The 22121-nt window shown below is 40.3% G+C and overlaps 1 protein-coding gene across 1 annotated transcript in view; it reads right to left on the bottom strand.

Moving 5' to 3' along the window:
- LOC126094937 (1-phosphatidylinositol 4,5-bisphosphate phosphodiesterase-like) overlaps positions 1 to 22121 on the bottom strand; it is a 524263-nt gene that overhangs the window by 151980 nt on the left and 350162 nt on the right. Inside the window, exons 14-15 of the mRNA XM_049909585.1 lie at positions 18441 to 18598; positions 12395 to 12601 (exon numbers count right to left, since the gene is read on the bottom strand). Of these exons, the coding sequence (XP_049765542.1) occupies positions 12395 to 12601; positions 18441 to 18598 (365 nt within the window). The remainder of the gene's footprint in view (positions 1 to 12394; positions 12602 to 18440; positions 18599 to 22121) is intronic.

The following is a 22121-nucleotide window of genomic DNA, read 5'->3' as shown; positions in this document are numbered from 1 at the left end:
CAAGCAGTCATCAACCATTTCATAAACACTCCATGTGGTGACCATATGGTTATAAGTGGAAAGAAAGAGAGAGAGAGAGAAGAAGAAGAAGAAGAAGAAGAAGAAGAAGAAGATTGAAGTGAAAAAATTCCATAATAAATCAGCGAAGAGAAGACAGGTCACTAATGGAAACAGGTATCATAAACAACAACATTGATGTGCCTGATCTAACAGCCTCCACATAAACTGATAAAACATGCAGTGATAGATGACCTACCAAGAGCCAGCACACAGCCAGTGACATCCAGCCAGCATGCAGCCATTGACAACAGATCTATCATCAGAATGCAGTCTGCACCACTGTGACACCAGCAGGCAGTCTACAGCACTGCGATGCTAGCAGGCAATCTACGCCGCTGTGATGCCAGGAAGCAGTCTATACCAGCGTGATGCCAGCATGCAGTCTAAACCAATGCACTGTCATTACGCAATTGTTGGTGACCAGACCATCACCAGTATGCAGTACAACTATGGTGAGCTACACCAGTATTTCACTTCAAAATTGTTTTTGTGGGAGTAGTGCGGTGACTTCATAATATTTGTGAGTTTGTTTATGCCGGAAATAACAAGGAAAATGTCAACAGAGTTTAATATGGAAATGTCATTACAAAAGCTGGAAGACATAGAGAGACAGCCAAATGAAAAATTTTTGATGATCGATAAGAGATTTGTACAAGTATTAGACACCGTATTTACTCGAATCTAAGCTGCACCTTTTTCCGGTTTTTGTAATCCAAAAAACCGCCTGCGGCTTAGAATCGAGTGCAAAGCAGGCGGAAGTTCCGCAAAATGTTGGTAGGTGCCACCACAACTAACTTCTGCCGTCGAATATATGTGGCGCTACACAGGCATGCTTTGCAGGCACAAAGATAAATACTGGCGCCAAAACCTCTGTGTCAGTAAACAAATTTTTAAAAAAAGTGGAAGACAACTTTTTTCGCTGCCCCGAGTTTCAACCACTGCATTTTCATACATTATCCAACGAAGTAAATACAAATTCCGTATTGTTCATATTTGAATGTAGAAGCATTTCAAAGTACTACGAAAATCCGACTGGCAAGACTGTTTGGGATGTTTGTCAATATGGCCAAATCTACGTTCTGAATTTTTTCTCTTCACCATAAGAATAATACAAATATAAACATTCTGCCATGTATTGTTTCATGTTTGCTGCTATATCATTTACATCCTGTCTGCCTAATGAACTACGAAACTAGAGTGAGACAACAGCAAACGCGGAAGAATATACATATCATGTCATGTTTATATTCGTATTATTCTTATGCCTAATAGTGATACAGTCAGAAATGAAGCACGACAATTGACTAGATTTTTAAATTTAAGATGACTCTAATTCCTGTGCAGAACGTAATGTACTAAAGAGGCGCCTGCAAAGATTTTCAAACGGAGAAAAATTTTCGCTAAACTCTCGTCCAGAACATCTTCTATCATACGCAGTCTATTATTTGGTTCTTGTTGATCATTATCAAAGAAAGCAGCAGTGTAAGTAACAACAAATAGCTGTCTCTTGCCATTGTTTCGCTAATGAGACAATTCCTCCCTCTCTTTTTTTTTTTAATTGTAAGCGGCGGTAGCACGCACAAAAGCAAGCCATGCCGCGAGCGGCGACAGGCCATTGCCCGTAAACACTCATTATCAGAATGCTACAAACAGTGCATGACATAGTACAGTAATGCATTTTCACCTTAGAGTGACGTAAACACCTATAACAAAGAGAACGGCACTTATCAGATCAAATAAAAATAAGCAATCAATTGAAACCAGACGAAGCACGTGAAAAAGAAAGGGTACCCATATAAATATGGATGGAGCACCTAACGCATAGCAATGGCTACCTCATAAAGCTTAACTGCTAAGCTTACGACTTGAATCAAACTACTGTAGCTGTATCGTCATTCATTTGACCTATATTGTGTCTCATATTACAATGGACCAACTTTGTTTAGATTTGGAGGTTCGGCCTAAAACTTTTCTATCCTCTTGAATTTCGAGTCTCAAATTTCATGTGTGGCTTAGATTCGGGAAAATTTTTTATCCTTGACTTCGAGTCTCATTTTTCACGTGCGGCTTAGATTCGAGTAAATACGGTAATCGCGGTAAATTCAAAGAGAGTATTAATGATAAGTTAGTGCAATTATGTCAGGACTTAGGAAATCAAGTTAAAGACACTTATGAGCAAGTAATGGAAAACCAAAACAGACCATGACAAGAATTAGAAATTCAGATTAAAGGCACTCATGGAAAGTTCGAGGCGTGTTTAGGACATAAGCTAGATCAAAGACTCAATGTCTTAAAAGAAGAAATACATACCAAAGTCTTGAAAAAATGTGACTTAGTTCAGGAAGAGGTACATGAACATATTAAAGATTCACATACAGACGTAGATAGTTTATGTAACTTTGCAGAAACAGAACGTAAGTTGGTAAAAGTTCAGATATCAGGTGTGCAAATGTGCACAGAAATTTTAGAACAGAGAAGCAATTATGGAGATTCCATACATTAGCATGAGATACATTCAGGTTTGAGGAAAAAATACAAGCATTCTTAGATCAGAAATTTCTGGAGATCACACACTTTAGTATATGGGTAGCTTTCTGGGGATGAAGTCACTAACAACACCAATGAGTTTAAAGAACTATGGGATACATTCGCAAAAACTAGTAGGGAATTAACAGAAAATCAAGTTAAAGATAAATCCTTTGATGCAACAAAACTATTAAAGGAATTAGAGTTGAGAAGTGGAATGAATTTTTAGAAGCATTTTCCAAACCTTAAACCAGATAGAAACATACATTCAAGATACTTCTTGCTAGTGTTTTCAAGGTCATTACCACAAAAGTGGGAAGACTCTAGAAAAATTGACTTCAGGTTAGGTTAGTGGTGTTTAACGTCCCGTCGACAGCGAGGTCATTAGAGACGGAGCGCAAGTTCGGGTTAGGGAGGGATGGGGAAGGAAATCGGCCGTGCCCTTTCAAAGGAACCATCCTGGCATTTGCCTGAAACGATTTAGGGAAATCACGGAAAACCTAAATCAGGATGGCTGGAGATGGGATTGAACCGTCGTCCTCCCAAAGGCGAGTCCAGTGTGCTAACCACTGCACCACCTCGCTTGGTATAATTGACTTCAGTTTGAGTTATTTCCTAGGGGAAGCTGCTGACTGGGGAAATGCCCACTTGGAAGAGTTAACCTCATGGGACAATTTTCAGGAGAAGTTCAAGTGTAAATATTGGTCTAAAAAAATACAAGAGAAACTGATATTAGAATTCTTAGACCTGAAACATTTTGACAGTTCATGAGGTAGTTTTAAAAAGCATATAGAATGGCATTTAACATGAACCAGGTATTTAGGTAACCCAATAGATGTAGTACACATAGCAAAGTTATTGATAAGGCATTTACCATACTAAATAAGAAAGGATTTTTTATAAAGAGGTTAGTCTACCATGAATAAATTGCTGGAATTTGTTGAAACTCTAGATACAATGAATAACAAGTGCAATAATCCCAGTCACAAGGATACTTGCCAGGAGGCAGGTAAGTTTAATCCTAAATACCAGAAAAAAAACAAGAGGTTAATTACTGTCAGGTAATTAAAAGTCAGCATAGTAATTCAAAACAACAAAGAAGCAGACTACAAAGTGTTGATACAAAAGCATTTACAAACAGTGATCTAAAGGAAGGTGCTAGAATAGTGCAGCCTTTTAAGACAAACCAAACAACAATAGTAACAGAAAACAATCAAACGGCCTATTCAGGGGTCATGATTTAGTATGTGTCCAGCTATGTATAGGCCCATATGAAAAAAAAATTGATGTCTTTAGTGAGGTAACATCACTAAAAAATTGGTTACTTGGTGAAGAAGAGAAAGAAACAGGTATCAAGTTTACTACACCAATAGTTTCCGGAATGACTGACAATCGTGAAGTGAGTGTGTACATAGATTCGGGAAGCGACATTTCTATTGTGTCTGTATCTTTCTTTGTAGTCTTAAAACATAAGAGAGTGTATCCAATACTGCTGGTTACTGGGTTATACATAATAGGAATAACTGGAAGCAAAGAAAGACAAATTAAGCATGAAGTGCGGTTACCGGTAGCATTAAAAAGTTTAACATATATGCAGACATGCTTAGTAGTGCCTTATGTAAATTTGTAGTTGTTACTAGGTATTGATTGGCTGATAAGTAACACTGGATTTTTTAGCACTTGTATTAACATGTACTTATCAAGACCAATTATTTGTAGTATAATTTAGTAGGAGGATTACTGGTAATACCAAGACGTATAACATCAGGCTTGCAGCAACAAGCATCATGATGGATTTAGAGAACACTCTGGATACACAAAATACACTGCAGAAACTAATTAGAAAAGCTTATGAATCAAATATGTTAACTGGATTACAGAAAAATGATCTGTACCATATATTGATGAAGTATAGTAAAGTTTTTCTATGATAAACCCACAGTTCTTGGTGACTACGTATGTAGTTTTAAGATCAAGGTTGACATCTTTTTTCCGTAAACCCTACCTGGTACCATTAAGTGCACAAACAGCAGTATGAGAGGAGATTAATAAAATGTTAGAAGGAGGAATAATATAAAGGAGCTCTAGTGTACCACAATAAACCCTTGTTAGTAGTGCATAAAGTGACGGGGTGAAGTACGTTTAGTGTTGGATGCATGTATTCTAAATAAACACATAAAACCTGAAAGAGATTGACCAGTCAGTATAGACAAAATATTGGACAAAGTTCGAGCAAGCAAAGTATTTTAATTCGATGGAACTCATGCCTAGGAACTGACTTGTCAAGCTTGATCAGACTTCAAAGTAGTTTACTGTGGTTTTTTAAAAGGGTAAGTCGTACCAATTTAGAGTGTTACACTGTGGATTAAATATCTTAGTGTCAGTATTCATTAGAGCCTTGGGTGCAGCGCTGGGTAAGGATTTATTGAGAGAAATAATAATCTGTGTCGATGACATACTCCTAGACATGGGAAGAACACTGTGATTTATTGGATGGAACATTAAAAATGCTCTATGATAATGGAAGCACTATAAGACTGTTGAAATTGAGTTTTGGTCACTTGGTGAGCATAAATGGAATAAAAGCAGATCCAGACAGGATAATAGCCATAAAATAATGTCCAGAACCTAAAAGTACAAAACAACTGAAAGTATTTCTGAGACTAGCAGGATTCTATAGAAAATATATTTGAGGTCAACCTATGACTTATGCTAAGTTACTGAACTTACTGAAGGAAAAAAATAAATGGATTTGGGGAGACAAAGAGTCTAAGGCCTTTAATGAGATTAAAGTAGCTCTAGTAGAGGCACCCATTTTAAAACACCCATATCTACATCTACGTGATTACTCTGCTATTCACAATAAAGCAACTGGCAGAGGGTTCAATGAACCACAGATGGACAGACCTTTTAAGTTAGTACTGACACCTCAAAGTATCAGAGTATGGAGAGGTTGGTTTTTTTTTTTTTTTTAACTACACAGCAACAGACAAAAAAATACTTGGTATAGTGTGGAGTATAAAAAAATTCCGAACTCCAATTTGGAGATCTAAAATATTAGTGTCTACTGATCACCAAGCACTAGCATTCATTATGAAATGTTGACTACTACCCAGCAGCTTAATACATTGGATACTATTTTTGCAGGAAAATAAAATTGAAATTGTGTATATAATGGGTTCACAAAATGTAGTTCCTGACTCGTTATCATGCTTGTCATTGGGCATGAATGATTTGGTAAGAAGGGAAGGTCCTGGAGTTACCATCAACATTAATTTTTTTATCAATAAGTTGTACTAATAATGAAGTAAGAAACCTAGCCTTAAGAACAAAAAGAAGGAAATCACTGACAATCCGTATTTTGGGGATAAGTGGAAAACTTAGACCAAGAAGAGACAATTGATACTGGTATGTTAGAATGGATTATGGTAAATCATGTTTTGTTTTGTAGAGTACAGATAATTACACTCTATTGGAGACTGTGTATACAGAAATTTGTAGAACTTGATTTAATTACGTTTATTCATCAAGGCTATGGACACTCTGGGGTACGAAAATGTGTTCAACGTACAGTAAAATTTTACTATTTTAAGAATTTGAGTAAAAAAGTACTGTCTATACTATGTACATGTGAAACCTGCCAAAGGATGAAAGACAACAATCAAGCTATAGATATACATAACTTATACATAAATTATGCATGATAATACCTAAAGGCTTACATGACCTAATGGCTCCTGATTTCTTTGGCCAATTGCCAGTGAGTACAGGGGGGAAACATATATTTGTACTATTGGAGTGCTGCTCTAAATATCTTAAATTCTATTCTATTGAGCATGCCAACACAGAGATGGTGATTAGATGGCTATGGGAATCTACATCTACATGGTTACTCTGCAATTCATACTTAAATGCCAGGCAGAGGGTTCATCGAACCATTTTCATACTACTTCTCTACCATTCCACTCTCAAATGGCGTGTGGGGAAAAAGAACACCTAAACCTTTCCGTTCGAGCTCTGATTTCTCTTATTGCATTGTGATGAGCATTTCTTTGATATGTAAGTGAGTGTCAACAAAATATTTTTGCATTCGGAAGAGAAAGTTGGTGATTGAAATTCTGTGGATAGATCTCGCCACAAAGAAAACCGCCTTTGTTTCAGTGACTGCCACCCCAACTTGTGTACCATATCAGTGACACAGTCACCCCTATTGCACGATAACACAAACCGAGCTAAAATGTAAACTTTCACGGCCGGAAATATCATGTCCATTATAATTATCCGGGCTGTTATGCTGTGGTCGGTTGATGAATTCTGTGGTGATTCCCAACGTTTCGTCTCCGACTGCGGGAGACATCTTCAAGGGGGTCAGTAGCTTGATGGAAGGTCCATCACACACACTGGCTTGCTACTGACTGCGAGCCAGTGTGTGTGTTGGACCTTCCATCAAGCTACGGACCCCCTTGAAGATGTCTCCCGCAGTCGGAGACGAAACGTTGGGAATCACCACAGAATTCATCAACTGACCACGGCATAACAGCCCGGATAATTATAATGGACACAAACCGAGCTGCCCTTCTTTGCACTTTTTCGATGTCCTCTGTCAATCCTACCTGGTAAGGATCCCACACCACGCAGCAATATTCCAGCAGAGGACGGACAAGTGTAATGTAGGCTGTCTCTTTAGTGGGTTTGTCACACCTTCTAAGTATTCTGCCAACAAAGCACAGTCTTTGTTTCAGCTTCCCCACAATATTATCAATGTGGTCTTTCCAATTTATGTTGCAGGTAATTGTTATTCCTAGGTATTTAGTCGAATTGACAGCCCTTAGTTTTGTGCGATTTATTGTATACCCAATATTAGTCAGATTTCTTTTAGCACTCATGTGGATGACCTCACACTTTTCTTTGTTTTGTGGCAATTGCCACTTTTCACACCATACAGAAATTCTCTCTAGATAATTTTGTAATTGGAATTGATTGTCTGATGATTTTACTAGACGGTAAATTACAGCATCATCTGCAAACAATCTAATGGTCAGATTATCACCTAGATCATTTATATACATTAGGTACAGCAGAGGTCCTATGACACTACCTTGCGGAATGCCAGCTATCACATCTGTTCTACTCGATGATTTACCACCTATCACTATGAACTGTGACCACTCTGAAAGGAAATCACGAACCCAGTCACACAATTGATACGATATTCCATATGCACACAATTTGATTAATAGTCGCTTCTGAGGAAGGGTATCAAAAGCCTTCTGGAAATCTAGGAATACGGAATCGATCTGAGATCCCTTGTCGACAACATTCATTACTTCATGGGAATAAAGAGGTAGCTGTGTTGTACAAAAATGATATTCTCTAAATTTGTGTTGGTTATGTATCAATAAGTCATTTTCTTCAAGGTGATTCATAATGTTCGAGTACAGTACATGCTCCAAAATCCTACTGCAAATTGAGGTCAGTGATATGGGTCTGTAATTCAATGGGTTACTCCTATTTCCTTTCTTGAATGTAGCTGATGTACACTTACATAATTAGCTAGGAAGGGAGGGAGACTCTCTCTTAGGAAGGCATCAAACAAATTTTTATCTGCTGTTTTAAATAGATATATTTTGCATTTATTTTTAGTGGTTTTGGTTGATATGGTTTTGAGCCTCGCTATAATGACCTTATGTTCACTAATCACTGTGTCCATCATGACACTCTCTATTAGATCAGGATTATTTGTGGCCAAGAGGTCAAGTGTGTTTTTGCAACCATTTACAATTCGTGTGGGCTCATGAACTAATTGTTCAAAGTAATTCCCACAGAAAGCATTTAGTACAATTTTGGAAGATGTTTTCTGTTTACCACCGGCTTTGAACATGTATTTTCAGCAACAAATCAAGGGTAGATTGAAGTCTCCACCAATTATAACTGTATGAGTGGGGTACTTATTTGTAATGAGATTCAAGTTTTCTTTGAACCGTTCAGCTATTATATCATTTGAGTCGGGGAGGGGGGTAGAAGGAACCAATTATTAATTTGGTATGGCTATTGAGTATAGCCTCTACCCATAGTAATACACAGGAACTATCTATTTCAACTTCAGTACAAGATAAACTACTACCAACAGACACAAACACACCACCACCTACTTTATTCAATCTATCCTTTCTGAACAAGCTTTGCACCTCTGTAAAAATTTCGGCAGAATTTATCTCCGGCTTAAGCCAGCTTTCTGTTCCTATAACAATTTCAGCTTCAGTGCTTTCTATCAGTGCTTGAAGCTCTGGTACTTTTCCAACACAGCTACGGCAATTTACAACTACAATATCGACTGTTGCTTGGTCGATTCTTGTCGTTTCTTTGCCCTGTACCCTTTGAGACTGGAGCCCTTTTTGATCTTTCCTGAGACTGTCTAACCTAAAACACCACCCAGTCCACATCACACAACCCTGCTATCTGTGTAGCTGCCTCCTGTGTGTAATGGACACCTTACCTATTTAGCGGAACCCGAAACCCCACCACCCTATGGTGCAAGTCGAGGAATCTGCAGACTACATGGTCACAGAACCGTCTGAGCCTCTGATTCAGACCCTCCACTCAGCTCTGTACCAAAGGTCTGCAATCAGTCCTGTTGACGATGCTGCAGATGGTGAGCTTTGCCTTCATCTCACTAACAATACTGGCAGTCTTCACCAACTCAGATAGCTGCCGGAATATTTCTTGTATGTGCAAAAGCCATGTAGACTGTTGACACATAATGGCCCACAGTTTACGAGTAAAGCCTTTAAAGAGTTTTAGCATGGGAAAATGTTACACACATTACTACCTCCAAATACCATCCACAAATTAATTCTTGTGAATGTATCATGAGAGAAATCAGTAGGTTATGTAGGATGTACTGTTCAGACAGACATACAACTTGGGGATAGAAAATATCAGAGTTCCAAGTAATACACAATGAACTTCCACATCCGTATAGTGGTTTACCTCCCATCAAAACACTGTAAGGTAAATTCACAGGTGAGCCACTGTTGAAATTGTTTAAATGGCCACACGATGATAATAACAACACGGATACTACATAGACAATGTTGTAAAAGAAAATTTACAATGAGCAGCAGACAAATGGATGCATAAATGTAATGAAAAAGCTATGACACCTAACTTTGAAGTGGACAACTTGGTAATAATTAAGAACACCATAGCTCATTTTTGAAGAAAGAAACACACTTTTTTTCCCACAGTATAGCGGTCCTTACAAAGTTTTATATGTACAACATTTCAAAGCAGTTTTCATGGTTGATTCACAAAACAAATAACATTGATATGTTTAAGCAGTATAAGATGCCAAAAATTAAACATGAGAAAGAAACACAGTAACAACAATGATCATTCTTAATGGTGAAAGTGTGTAATCAAATACTGTTAACTGTTATTTAATAAGCTGCTAAGTATTCCTTTAGGGTAAGATCACTGACCAAAGAGGCAGGTTACTTACCATCACATGGTAAAAACAGTGACTGGGTTTGTATGTGAATTTTTTGGAGGGGGGAGATTAATCATGGGTAGTGATATAACCTCTATCAAGTATTGACTGATGAACAGACTGACTACAGAAATTATACTGACCATTGATGATGACTTATGTGAATAAACTTGCCTATTCCATCCCATTTTATAGGAGTTTGTTAGGATTGGTTTTCAGGGTTTCAGCAATGGTGAAGCTGTGGCAAGTCTGATCTGTAGGGAATGCCAAATAACATCTCTCTCTGCCACCATGATGAAGTACGTTGGCAGATAGTGTCCCTGGGTTGTGGGTGGTAAGGAAATCCATCTATCGGGTACTGTCTTATTTTCTTCTTCAATCCTAAACTACCTGTCTCTCTATTTCTTTTTCTTACTTCTCCATTAGGAGTACCAAATCTATCTCTCCTCTGTCCATATGCAAAGTTCCTATCACACGATCCCTTTTTTTTTTCAGTCTATATAATAGAATTTACATCCTACAACAGTAGGAATGCTCTGGTGGATGGGGGAGGAAGGACTAGGAGATGGTGTCCTACTATAATCTTCATATAGAAATGACAATCCAATGCTAAGAAGGAAAAGGAGTTTTGGAGGGAGGAAAATAGACAGGAGAACTCCTAGTTGAAAAGCAGAAGATAGCTGGAGTTTCATCGAGGGTGCAGCTTTAAGATGAGGTGAAGTGAATCGGGAGTAGTACTGTAGTACTCAGGAAAGTAATAGAAAACGAGGGGGAGGTACTTCATATTGGGAGTTACGGGTAAGTAGTCCCCAAAGAAGGGACCTCATGCCAGGTTTGGGTGGACCCAAGGAAGGGAGGACCCCAAACACTATATGGGTTATTAATACTCAAAGAAGGGAACTTATGCCAGGTTCTGATGGACCCGTGGAAGGGAGGACCCCGACCCCTTTAGAGGAAAGGAGAGGTACATCATGCTCACTGGGCCTATGAAATAAGGGGAAAAGAGTAGTGAATCCCCAGAAAGATAGCCTACAAGGAGGAGGAATGGTTAAAGGTAATATTCGTGAAGAAAGGAATAAGGACCCTGCTTAAGGGAGTGTGGTATACACCACTTCTAACAAACACCGAACAACGCGCTCCAGTACGCGGCCGCCAAATACATCGCTGGCCGCACTTCTCTGGGCGGCCCACTGTTTCCATCGCTGGCCGTCTTCACATGCACGCTCCCTTATGTGGCTGAGAAATATATCGCTGGCTGCACTCCTCCGGGCGGCTCGCGGCTACCATCGCTGGCCGCCTTTGCGTGCATGCGTTTGTCAGCACACAGCAATTGGCTACGCCAGGAAACATTGCGATTGGTTTTCCCTGGAAAACAGCGACCCCATCCGATGGATCCATTAACTAGCAAGCCTTATATAAACCCGGCCGCCGCCGCAAACAACAGTTCTCATTGGGAAGTGCAGTACGCCGTGTTCCAGCTGCTTGTGGATGACTCGCCGCACCACTCGAGGCTACCTGGCTGCTCGGCGGAAAATCTTGCGACTTCACTTTGAGAGACTGAACTTCACTGGACTTGGGAATAATTACGGGACCTGCACCCCACCATGCACATTCGGACATTGGTATAACCAAACTTTAATTCTGCATTACTTCTGAGTGTGAGCCTGGCTAGATGCTTGGCTAACATAATTGTTAAAAAGTGATTTGTGATTTAATAAACCAGACTGAAGAGGTTATTGTGTTATTCCTGGTTATAACAGGGAGCATCTCCTCCAAACTGGATAATAAATTGAGAAAGTAAAAATTAGCTAACCCGTAGTTCACCATGAGTATTTGAGTCTCTGCATAATCTGAAGTTTTACCTTGAAATTGTATAAAACAATTGCTTTCTCCGAAGGCAAGAATACAAAATTAATGGACTTAATGTTTAAAGAGATGAGTGGTGTACAAATAAGAAACGATTGTTTTGCTTTTCACAGCATAAAGTTAACTTTTAAGTGCGGAGTCCCTGATATGTTTCTCTTAAGTAATTCCATTAGTTATTACATTTTTGTGGTATTGTATCTTCACTCCTTAGGGCACCCAAAAATGTAAGAAAACTATAAACACCAAAATGTCAGAAACAAATGAGGTGTGTGCAACAGGCCCCTATCTGTATATCCAGTCCTACTCCAAATGCAAATGGAATGTGATGAAGCCCTAAAAAGTGCTACAATCAGAAATACTCCATGTCATGCACTTCACAGTGATTTGCAGAGAGCAGATGTAGATGTAGACAGACCAAATAGCAAATAGAAATTGCTGCTCGTACATGCTTACTTTCACAAGGCACTGCGCGGCAATCACACCATCAACGGGAGATTCAGCAAATGGATCAAAGCTCCGGTCAGCTCTCCGCATAAAATCTGGCTTCAGTAGGTAGCCACAACGTGCATTGTATTCAAACTTTGATTCATTCAGCTGCATGGGTGTGTCAGGAGTCTGGAAGTTCAGCGACACCATCTGGCAGCCCGCATTCCAAAAGTCCTGAAAGCATTAAATTGCAGGTATAATGAAAATGGACATCACATGGATTGACTGTTCTATTGGTTCTTGCTAGAATATTTTATACACTATGGATGAAAGACACGCAACATTGGTCCAATATTGCACCAGTGCTGTGTGTGTTCAGCTGGCCGTGGTGGCCAAGCGGTTCTAGGTGCTACAGTCTGGAACCGCGTGACCGCTACAGTCGCAGGTTCGAATCCTGCCACGGGCATGGATGTGTGTGATGTCCTTAGGTTAGTTAGGTTTAAGTAGTTCTAAGTTCTAGGGGACTGATGACCTTAGAAGTTAAGTCACATAGTGCTCAGAGCCATTTGAACCATTTTGAATTTTTGTGTGTGTTCCATTCATAATGAAAATGGACATTGTGATGGATTTATTTTGGCATAAGAGATTTATTTTGAGTCGGTTCTTTTATTATTTATTGACAGAAATTATGTATTGTTGCTATATACTGGGTGTCTCTTCTAAGAGTCATCAGCTGCATTTTCTGTGATGTTTCTGGAGATATTTGCAACTTCATTTTTAGAAGTGTACCTCAGGTCAGTCCAAACAAATGCTGTTCACCACGTCTTTCATGTGATGCCCAGTGATGACAGAAAAAGTTGGTTTGTTTCCTGTTACAAACAAAATTATTTATATAGCAAAATTTTACATGCCCATGCAATACAGCAAGCCAAAATCAGTCTACTATGGTGTTCATTTTATTGATATGTATTAACAGGGGATGGCAAAACTTAAAGAATAACCAGTACTGCAGTAGAAATAGCACTGCCCTGGCCTGCACTGACTGCTACTGCCAAGCAGCAGTGCTGTTCAGTTGCTGCAGGAAGACTTGTTATTATTTATGTTTAACTATCCCTGTTAATACATAGCCATGAAATGGATATCACCTGAGACTTTTTTTGCCCACTCTATTGAATGAGAACTAAAATCCTCCCTCAAAAAGAATTTTTTTTAAATGGGAAACTAACTGATGCTTTCTATCGACTCTGGACGTTGCCTGAAAGAACTGATGTGCAGTATCCATTTGGTGTGACTCCAGCTACACTCTGAAAAACCAAAATTGCAAATATCTGCTGAAATGCCAGAGAAAACAGGCCAAACTAGTCTTACGAGAGACACACAGTATATGACAGTTCTGATTCTCTGACACTTTTTGCTTCCATCCAGTATGATAAATCATTCAAATGAAGTATTAATAATTTCATTTACAATGCATATCAATTTAAAGTTTTTTACAATTTTATATGTTCCCTGCTGAATAATTATCATATCCAACAGAATTATTTGGCGGTTATACCACAATAAGCTAATAATTGTCATTTTTCATGACATAATTTGATCAATAACTTGTATTTAAAGCTTTGTATTATTTGAAAATGATGTCTCCATTGCACAAGTTATGCCAAATTTTGGAACAGTACATAATTTTTAAAATTGTAAAGTGTAACATTATTACCATAATTTTTATTTGCAGCAGATGAGTGAGTATCAATAATGTAATGTAATTAAAATAATTTTTTTAATAAATTACTCAGGAGAAAGTTGACATTAGCACCATGGAAATCAAAATTACTACTTACATGTGAAATGTTATTTACATTAAAATTAGCTCATTGTAACAAGATAAATAATAATTTACCTGGACCAAATGAAGGTAATAATTATGAATGGAAGGAATTTATGTAAAATAAATAGATTGTTGTATAACACTAAAATACCCAAGAACATCAATCATGAGCTTTTTATCAATCATGAACTTTCGGAGAAAGTTTTTTTTTTTTTTTTTTTTTTTTTTTTCCATGGCAGGTTCACTCTGGATTCAGTGTATACAAGAAACAAAAGTAATGTATGGTGTATAGGGAGTACAACTTTGCAGAATAGACACAATGATGAAAGTTGTGAAAATTGTTTCAAGAACCATACGATTCATGGAAATGAGGAAAACTTGAAACATCTCATTTGTATCAAGACATTATAACATAAAAATGGAATGAGCATTTTGGAGCCAGGAATCATTCCCTAGAAGATGGGAATAGCCATAACACGAGTGTAAAAGAAAGAACCAGATTTCACAGATAACCAGACTTGTCATTTACCTTGATTAAAGACTTACTAGCTGGTCTAAGTATTCCTCACATGTTTCAAGCAAAATATTGACTGCATATGTTTATACTATGATCTTGTTAAATATTGTTATATAGCAATTTTCATTTCCACAAGTACTGACAGTGATGGAGGAGTGTCATGGCAGTTATCAGAATAATTCTTGTAAGAGATATGGTTATATTTGTGACGACTATCGAGCAAGTCGTGTGTAATATCTTTGTTTTGCTAAGCTCTTTGCGGCAACCCATGGCCGTGCACGAAAGTTTATACACGTGGAGAGTGAACAAGATTGTATTTAACTGTATATGTGTGCTTCCGAGTAATAAAATAGAGTTTATTACATGTGGTATAGTGTGCATCATTGGATCCTGCAGTCCTACAACACTAAACCCATACTGGTGACCCCGAATTTTGTTCATGAGTGCTACAATGAACTTTTGTACCATCGAGCAATACACAATGGATTGCTTGCCGCCCACCACACCGCACATGTGCCAACTAAGTTTCCCAATGGATGCTTCGGCAGGGTTTCCCTATTATCCACTATGTGTTGGTAATAGTTCAACGCAGTTTCCAAACACACCTACTAGCAGTACGCAACAGGACAGTACTCCTGCATTCCCACCACCATGTGTGCCGGCATCAGGTGCGAACAATAACTTTCCGTTATCGTACGCGAATCAGCAGTCGTGTGGCAGTGTTCCGTACCAACAGAATGTTTTTTGTGCACAAAACTTTGAATACGAACGTTTTATGTCGAGTACGGACTTTCATGAACTTTCAACGTGTTCTGAGTGTTCAACAATGGCCGACAACCCCAGTTACCATGTTTGCGGTTTTCCCAAGTGCCAGTGTGAACTTTCCACCTGAATCAGTGGCGGTACAAATCGAGCCAGACACCCAAGACGGGAAATTTCATGTTTATCCTGGAACCCCACAGATTGCACCAGCCCCCCCCCCCCCCCCCCCCCCCCCCCCCCCGTCCTCCCACACTACCTGCGTCCACTTTACGAGTGTTTCCGGCGGCACGGCACACGATGTTCCAGCCGTGTCTACCGTGTGTGTTCAGCAAACATTAGGTGACTTTAACATTTTTAATGCACCTGTAGGGGAGGGGCCCGGAAACTGTACTCCGTCATTCGCCGCACATCGGTCAACTACGGTTGACTCTACCACGCCGGTCCATTCTATGCCTGTTGGCGTTACTTTGTCGAACGCACGATTCGCTGATTTCTCGACCGAGGTCGAGCCAGCTGCAACTACCGTGCCGCGTGTCACTGACAGTGTCAGAAGGTGGTACACCGCTACTACACCCGAGCCAATTCGGCTGCAGAACTGTGGACAGGGAGTGACAGTTCCTAATAAACAGTTATGTCAAGACGTTCCCATCCATTGGCCGAAGCTACCACCCCTTCGCAAGGACCACACACACACACACACACACACACACACACACACACACACACACACACACACACATGGTTTGCCTTGGTCGACCACGTCCTGCAGCTACATGGCATCGCCGACGACAATTCGAAGTTCCTTTGCCTACTATGTCACCTCCATGATGAACTGGACCTGATCTGTGATATTGTGGCTTCACCTCCCACTACAGGCAAATATGCATTCGCCTGATGCACCATCCTTGAGCGACTGTCCACATCGACAGAGGAAGCTATCCGCCTCATCAGTCACGAATCGCTGGTTCCCGATCCCCGTCGCAGCTCTGGTGTCATCTCCACGCCATGATAGACACACATCACATGCCAGATGTTACACTTTGGTCCATCTGGTTGCTCAAACTTCCTCCGGAAGTTCAAATTCAACTTCTCCATGTGACTTCAGCCCCACTAGATGCCAAACTGAAGATCGCAGACCAGGTATACAACATTCTGCCTGCCCAGCATACACCAGTCTGAGAGTTTGGCACACCTGCACTGCAGCTTCCACCGTGCGGTACAGAGTGCACACGACTCGCTCCACACATGCGCGTGTACCCAATGCCGCCTGGCAGCCTCCGCTGTAACTCCTCTCACACCAGTACTAGTACAATGCCGCCACTGGAGGAACCTGCAAACAAGACCTCCTTCCTCCACCACCACTTCGACCTCAGCCAGCACGACAAACGACGCCACGCGCCATCCCAGTTGGTGTTATTTCCATTCCCACTTTGGCAACGTGGCTAAGAAGTGTCGTTCCCCATGTGCGATCCCAAACTAATAATGCGAACCAATTCAGGCACTACAGGCCACGTTTCACCGCACAGATGCCTGTCACTTAATACTTCTTCACCTCATGCACCAAGACACTTGTATGTGAAAGATGCAGTGTCTCCCCTTTCATTTCTAGTCAACACGGGGGCTGAGGTTAGTGTGATACCTTTGTCCGCAGGTATTAAATTTGAGCGTCAGCCTTGCCCCCTGCTTCGAGCTGCCAATAAGTCCCTGATTCCATGTCATGTAATAACTAATTTAAGCCTTAAACTGCAGGACATTAACACCCCCTTACAGTGGACTTTCATTATTGCGGAGGTGGACGAACCCATGTTCGGGGTACATTTTCTCTTAGCTCGTGCACTGTCACCCAATCTACAACGAGGTACACTAACCATCAACTCAATAGACCGTACCACTGGTTCAGGTATTTCTTCCCTCTCATCTGAGAGCGCCACTCTATTGTGTGAGCTAACTGAAACTGCTGTTGCAGTGCTCTCTCTTAGATCACACAATGACGAACTTCGAGACAGCAATGAAGCCCTCTGCCTATGCATCGCCACCGTGCAAACCAAACTCATACATGCTTGTAAGCAGGTCACTCAGCTGTCACATACGGCCACACCTCCAACCCCTGCACCACTTCCTCACACCTGCCACCAACGTCACGTGACGTTTCTACTGCCGGACAGAAGCTGTGCCCACGACACTACCAAGTACCCCACCGAGCTCTACGACAAGGACTACCAGTGGATCACTGCCACAGCTGCTGACCCACTGACCTCGGACACACAAGCATGTGCATTGCAGATTAGTCATACTGCATCAGGTGCGGGTCCATCATCCCCATCGGTGTTCAGGGTCAACAACGGTACTGTCCACAGCATCAATACCACAGAAGGCCCACCGGTATGTGCAAAGGCTAGGCATTTGAATCCAGAAAAACTTAAACATGCCAAAGCTATTCCGTAAAAGATTACCTACGCCTAAGAAGATGAGGAATATACAAGTTCCTGTGTCAGTGTGGGACATCATTTATAGGCCACATGTGTCACCCTGTTAAAGACAGATGTGACTAACAGGCCCCATTGCCAATCAGGACCTTTTATTGAAAGCTTTTATTATTACTACATCAACTATAAAATTCTTAGCTGTTGTCAATGAATGTTATGTTCTCACCACGTTCAGTAACAGATTGAGTGTTGTCAACATAATATCATGTAGCACACATCAGCAAGAAGAAAAATGAATGTGAATATGTCATCTCATGCTGAGTATTTAAACTAAAAGCTGTCAATTATAAAATAAACACTGTAGAAGTAGTTAATATCTTAATGTTCCACAACAGCAGAGTTTCATGGGGTATGTAACACGTATGCAAAAAGATATAAACAGCATAGAGGATAAGAATGCAAAGTACAGATTTTACCACAGAGATATGATTTACAATATAACAGCTCACACAGTTCAGTGAGCATAAGGCTACAGTACTGTACCTGTGGCATGTAGTTCGATGAATTGACACGCAGTCCCTTAGGATAGATGCGGCTCAGCTGCCGTTTGTTATAATCAACAAACTCGATAGCCTGAGACTCCACATACTGAAGGCCATCCCTTTCCTCAAAAGATGACATATGGTAGTGTATATTGTTCTCTGGAAATGTAATGTCAACCCCAATCTTAGTATTATTTAAGCAGAACACGCACAATCATTATGGTAAAAGTAAACATAAACATGTGTCACCCAAAACCTCAAACCTATTTCTTCAAACACTGATGAGCCCAAACATTATGACCACCTGCTCAATACCATATTGCTTCACCTTTGAAATACACAGCAGTTCTATGTGGCATGGATTTAACAAGTCCTCAGTAGGTTTCTAGAGGTAAGTGGGACAGATTTCTCTACACAGGTCACAATTCCGATAAATACAGGCCACTGGTTTTTGGGTGCAGAGATGGCATCCGTTAACACTACAGATGTGTTTCATGAGGTTATGGTCAAGCAAATTTGGTGATGAAGACAAAAATGTGAACTACCTATAGTGTGCCTCAAACCACTGTAGGATGATTCTGGCCTTGTGAAACAAACAGTTATTCTGCTGAAAGTACTTATTGCCATTGGTGAATACATCACGCATGAAAAGATGTAGGTGGTCTGCAATTATGTACATGTAGCGCACAGCTACCACAGTGCCTTCCATTACTACCACAGGTCGGTCCCATGCAAGCCTAGATGAATGTACCCCATAGTATAGTATGAAGTGCTCCCACAAGCTTGCACCTGTGGTGCAGTACAAGTTACAAGCAGCGGTTCACCTGGATTAGAGCATATTCGGACAACATGATTGAACCAATCAGGCTACTTGTTTCACCTGATCAACAGTCCAACCTCAATGATTGTGAGTTCATTTCAATCTTAACTGACATTTCACTGGGTCAACAAGCAAATACTTAGGGGTTGTTTGCTGCAGAGCCCCATGTTCAGCAATTAGAGTTTAGCAGTGTGTTCCAAATGATATGTATCTGCATCAGCGCTGCAATCTGCCATCAGATCTGCTGCCAATCACCACTGATTCTGTTTTACAGAGCAGGTAAACTGTCAACCTCCATGTTCTGTGCTGAGGTGCGATTGTCCAACACCTTGTCACCTACTCATGGCTTCACTGTCCTTCAATCACTTCTCATAGATGCTCACAACAGTAGGACACAAGCAGCCAACCATCTTCACTATTTCTGAGAGGTTTTGTTTCCGGGTGATCTATTCTTTGTCAAACTTGCATGTCAGTGAATTCTCAGATTTTCAGCTAATATTGCTAGAATCACTCCCCACTGGTATCTCTTCTTCTCATATACTTCCCTCGTTTTGTGTCACATTCCTGCAATATCACCAGGAGGCATTTGATCTCATAGTGGGAAGTGTTCACTATGTTTTGGCTGATCAGTGTTTCTCTCCTTACAGTATCAGTATACATACGCGAGCATGAGAGCATGTGTGTGTGTGTGTGTGTGTGTGTGTGTGTGTGTGTGTGTGTGATGAAGATACAATTTACATGTCACACCGCTTTTTTTTTTAAACTTGTTAAGTGAAAAATTAAAAATGTCTGAATTGGGAAAGCTACCAAAGTTTCTGGGTATAAAATGTTACTACTGATACTATTTCTCTGTCTGTTGAAAAACAATGTGTTATGTGGCCATCTTTGAAATGGTTCCATCCTTGGCTCTATCCCCAAAAGGTAGCAACAGGAGATAAAAGCAGCCCATTCCAAATATCTACCTATAAGCACTGAGTTTGGTTATCAATAAGGTTCTGGTTTCAGGCCTAACAGCCTAAACGTACTGAGAAAAAGTATTAAATAGTCAAGCCATAGGCAAATGCATGCTCCTCTTCACACACTTGCATTGTGTGTCTTGTCAGGTGGCACAAACATGAACACCAGAAAGATAATCTACCACTGTTACTTTGAGTTGGTTTTTCATTGCGGCATAATTTTCTGCGGAAATTCAATAAATGTTGCAAGCATTTTTTACAGGTACCTTCGAACAGCAGCTCTGTTTCATACATACAACAAAAACAGGCTTATTTTTTTGAATGTATGAAACAGAGCAGTATTAATAATCTTTTATTAAAACCATTTTCAGTATTGTACCATATGCTTGGTATGAAAAGATTAATTTACTCATATGTAATATCAATTACTGACATGGAAAACCATATAACACATCTTCAGAGTTAGACACATACAGAAAGGCAATAAGTGTATTAACACAGAAGAGCATATAACTGCTCAAAAGCCACGGAAGCAAATGTAAAGGATCAAGGCTTGAGTTAGGCAGTGGTATAGCAATGTAACCAAGGGCCCCAGGGCATAAATGAAATTGGGGCCCTATTTAAGCTAAACTAAATACTTTAAAGATGCAAAACTCCATTATCAGCTCCTTACCGCCCACTGTATGGCGTAATGTAAACCTACATACTACAAAGTAAATTATTATAATTATTATATTTAATCATACTGCTAATAGCATTATACAAGTGAAAGTTAGTTTGTTTAGTACACTTTCATGCAAAAACTACTGGCTGTATTTGTATGAAATTTTGCACGCAGATGCAGTTCAACCTGTGTAGGACGTTGGGTACTTTCGTACTGATGAAAGGATCCCTTGGGATAATTTTCAATGTGGGTCCATTCCAGGAGACTAAAGTCACAGGCAGAAGCTAGTAAAAAATAAACAATGAAGAAGTCTCACTCTGCCATGAAAACTGGCCCCTTGCCGTAAAGCACGCTGGGAACGGTGAGGTCAGGATTTGCGCACCTGCAAAGGCGCAGAGGTACAGGGCTGTTGTTAGTGCCAGAAACACACTGGCGCTGGTGTGTGCTGTGAGCTCAGTGCGCAATAACAGTCACTCCTATTTTGTTTAGAGCTATGATTTATGATAGGTAACTGTTGGTAAGCACAGCGGCAGCAGCCATGCTTTTGTGTGTGTAGTAGATTGCACTTGTTGTAGATTTTTGTTAACAGTATAGGAAGACAATAAATTGAAGTAGACAATTTTATATTAACATTCTTTTACTATCTTTTTCTGGTTTTAGTTTTTGCAAAATCATCAGTGAGTACCATCCTAGGGGCTCAGGTTCAATCCCGGCTGGGTCAGAGATTTCCTCCACTCAGGGACTGGGTGTTGTGTTGTCCTAATCATCATCGTTTCATCCCCACCAACGCGCAAGTCACCAAAGTGGCGTCAAATCGGAAGACTTGCATCTGGCAAACAGTCTGCCTGACAGGACGAGCTAGTCACATGACATTTTTTTTATTAAATCTACATTTGATGCGGCCTGCTATGAGTGCCAACTGTCAGAGTTTGGCCTGATGCAAATTATTCCTTTTTGCATTTTTTCCAACACCATGGATCCTTGCTCCTTCCGTCTGTGTCCACACACAAAAATTTCCTTACCCTTGCCAGAATCCAGTCCCACCATCAAATTACCCATCTCCAGCTGCCACCATTCCTTCCACAATGAGCTCCAACTGTTCAGATTCCACCAATTCTTAGCCCTCACCAACATACTCCTGCAAAAACATACCAACCTAGCCCAAACCCCCTTGCAATACCTTCTCTCCATCTGTAAAATTCTCTTCTATGCAATCACAAATTACTGGATCCCATAACACAC

This window comes from Schistocerca cancellata, chromosome 8, assembly GCF_023864275.1.
Source record: "Schistocerca cancellata isolate TAMUIC-IGC-003103 chromosome 8, iqSchCanc2.1, whole genome shotgun sequence".
Lineage (NCBI taxonomy): Eukaryota > Metazoa > Arthropoda > Insecta > Orthoptera > Acrididae > Schistocerca > Schistocerca cancellata.
Note: the sequence above shows the minus strand (reverse complement) of the source record. Positions and strands in the feature narration are given on the sequence as shown.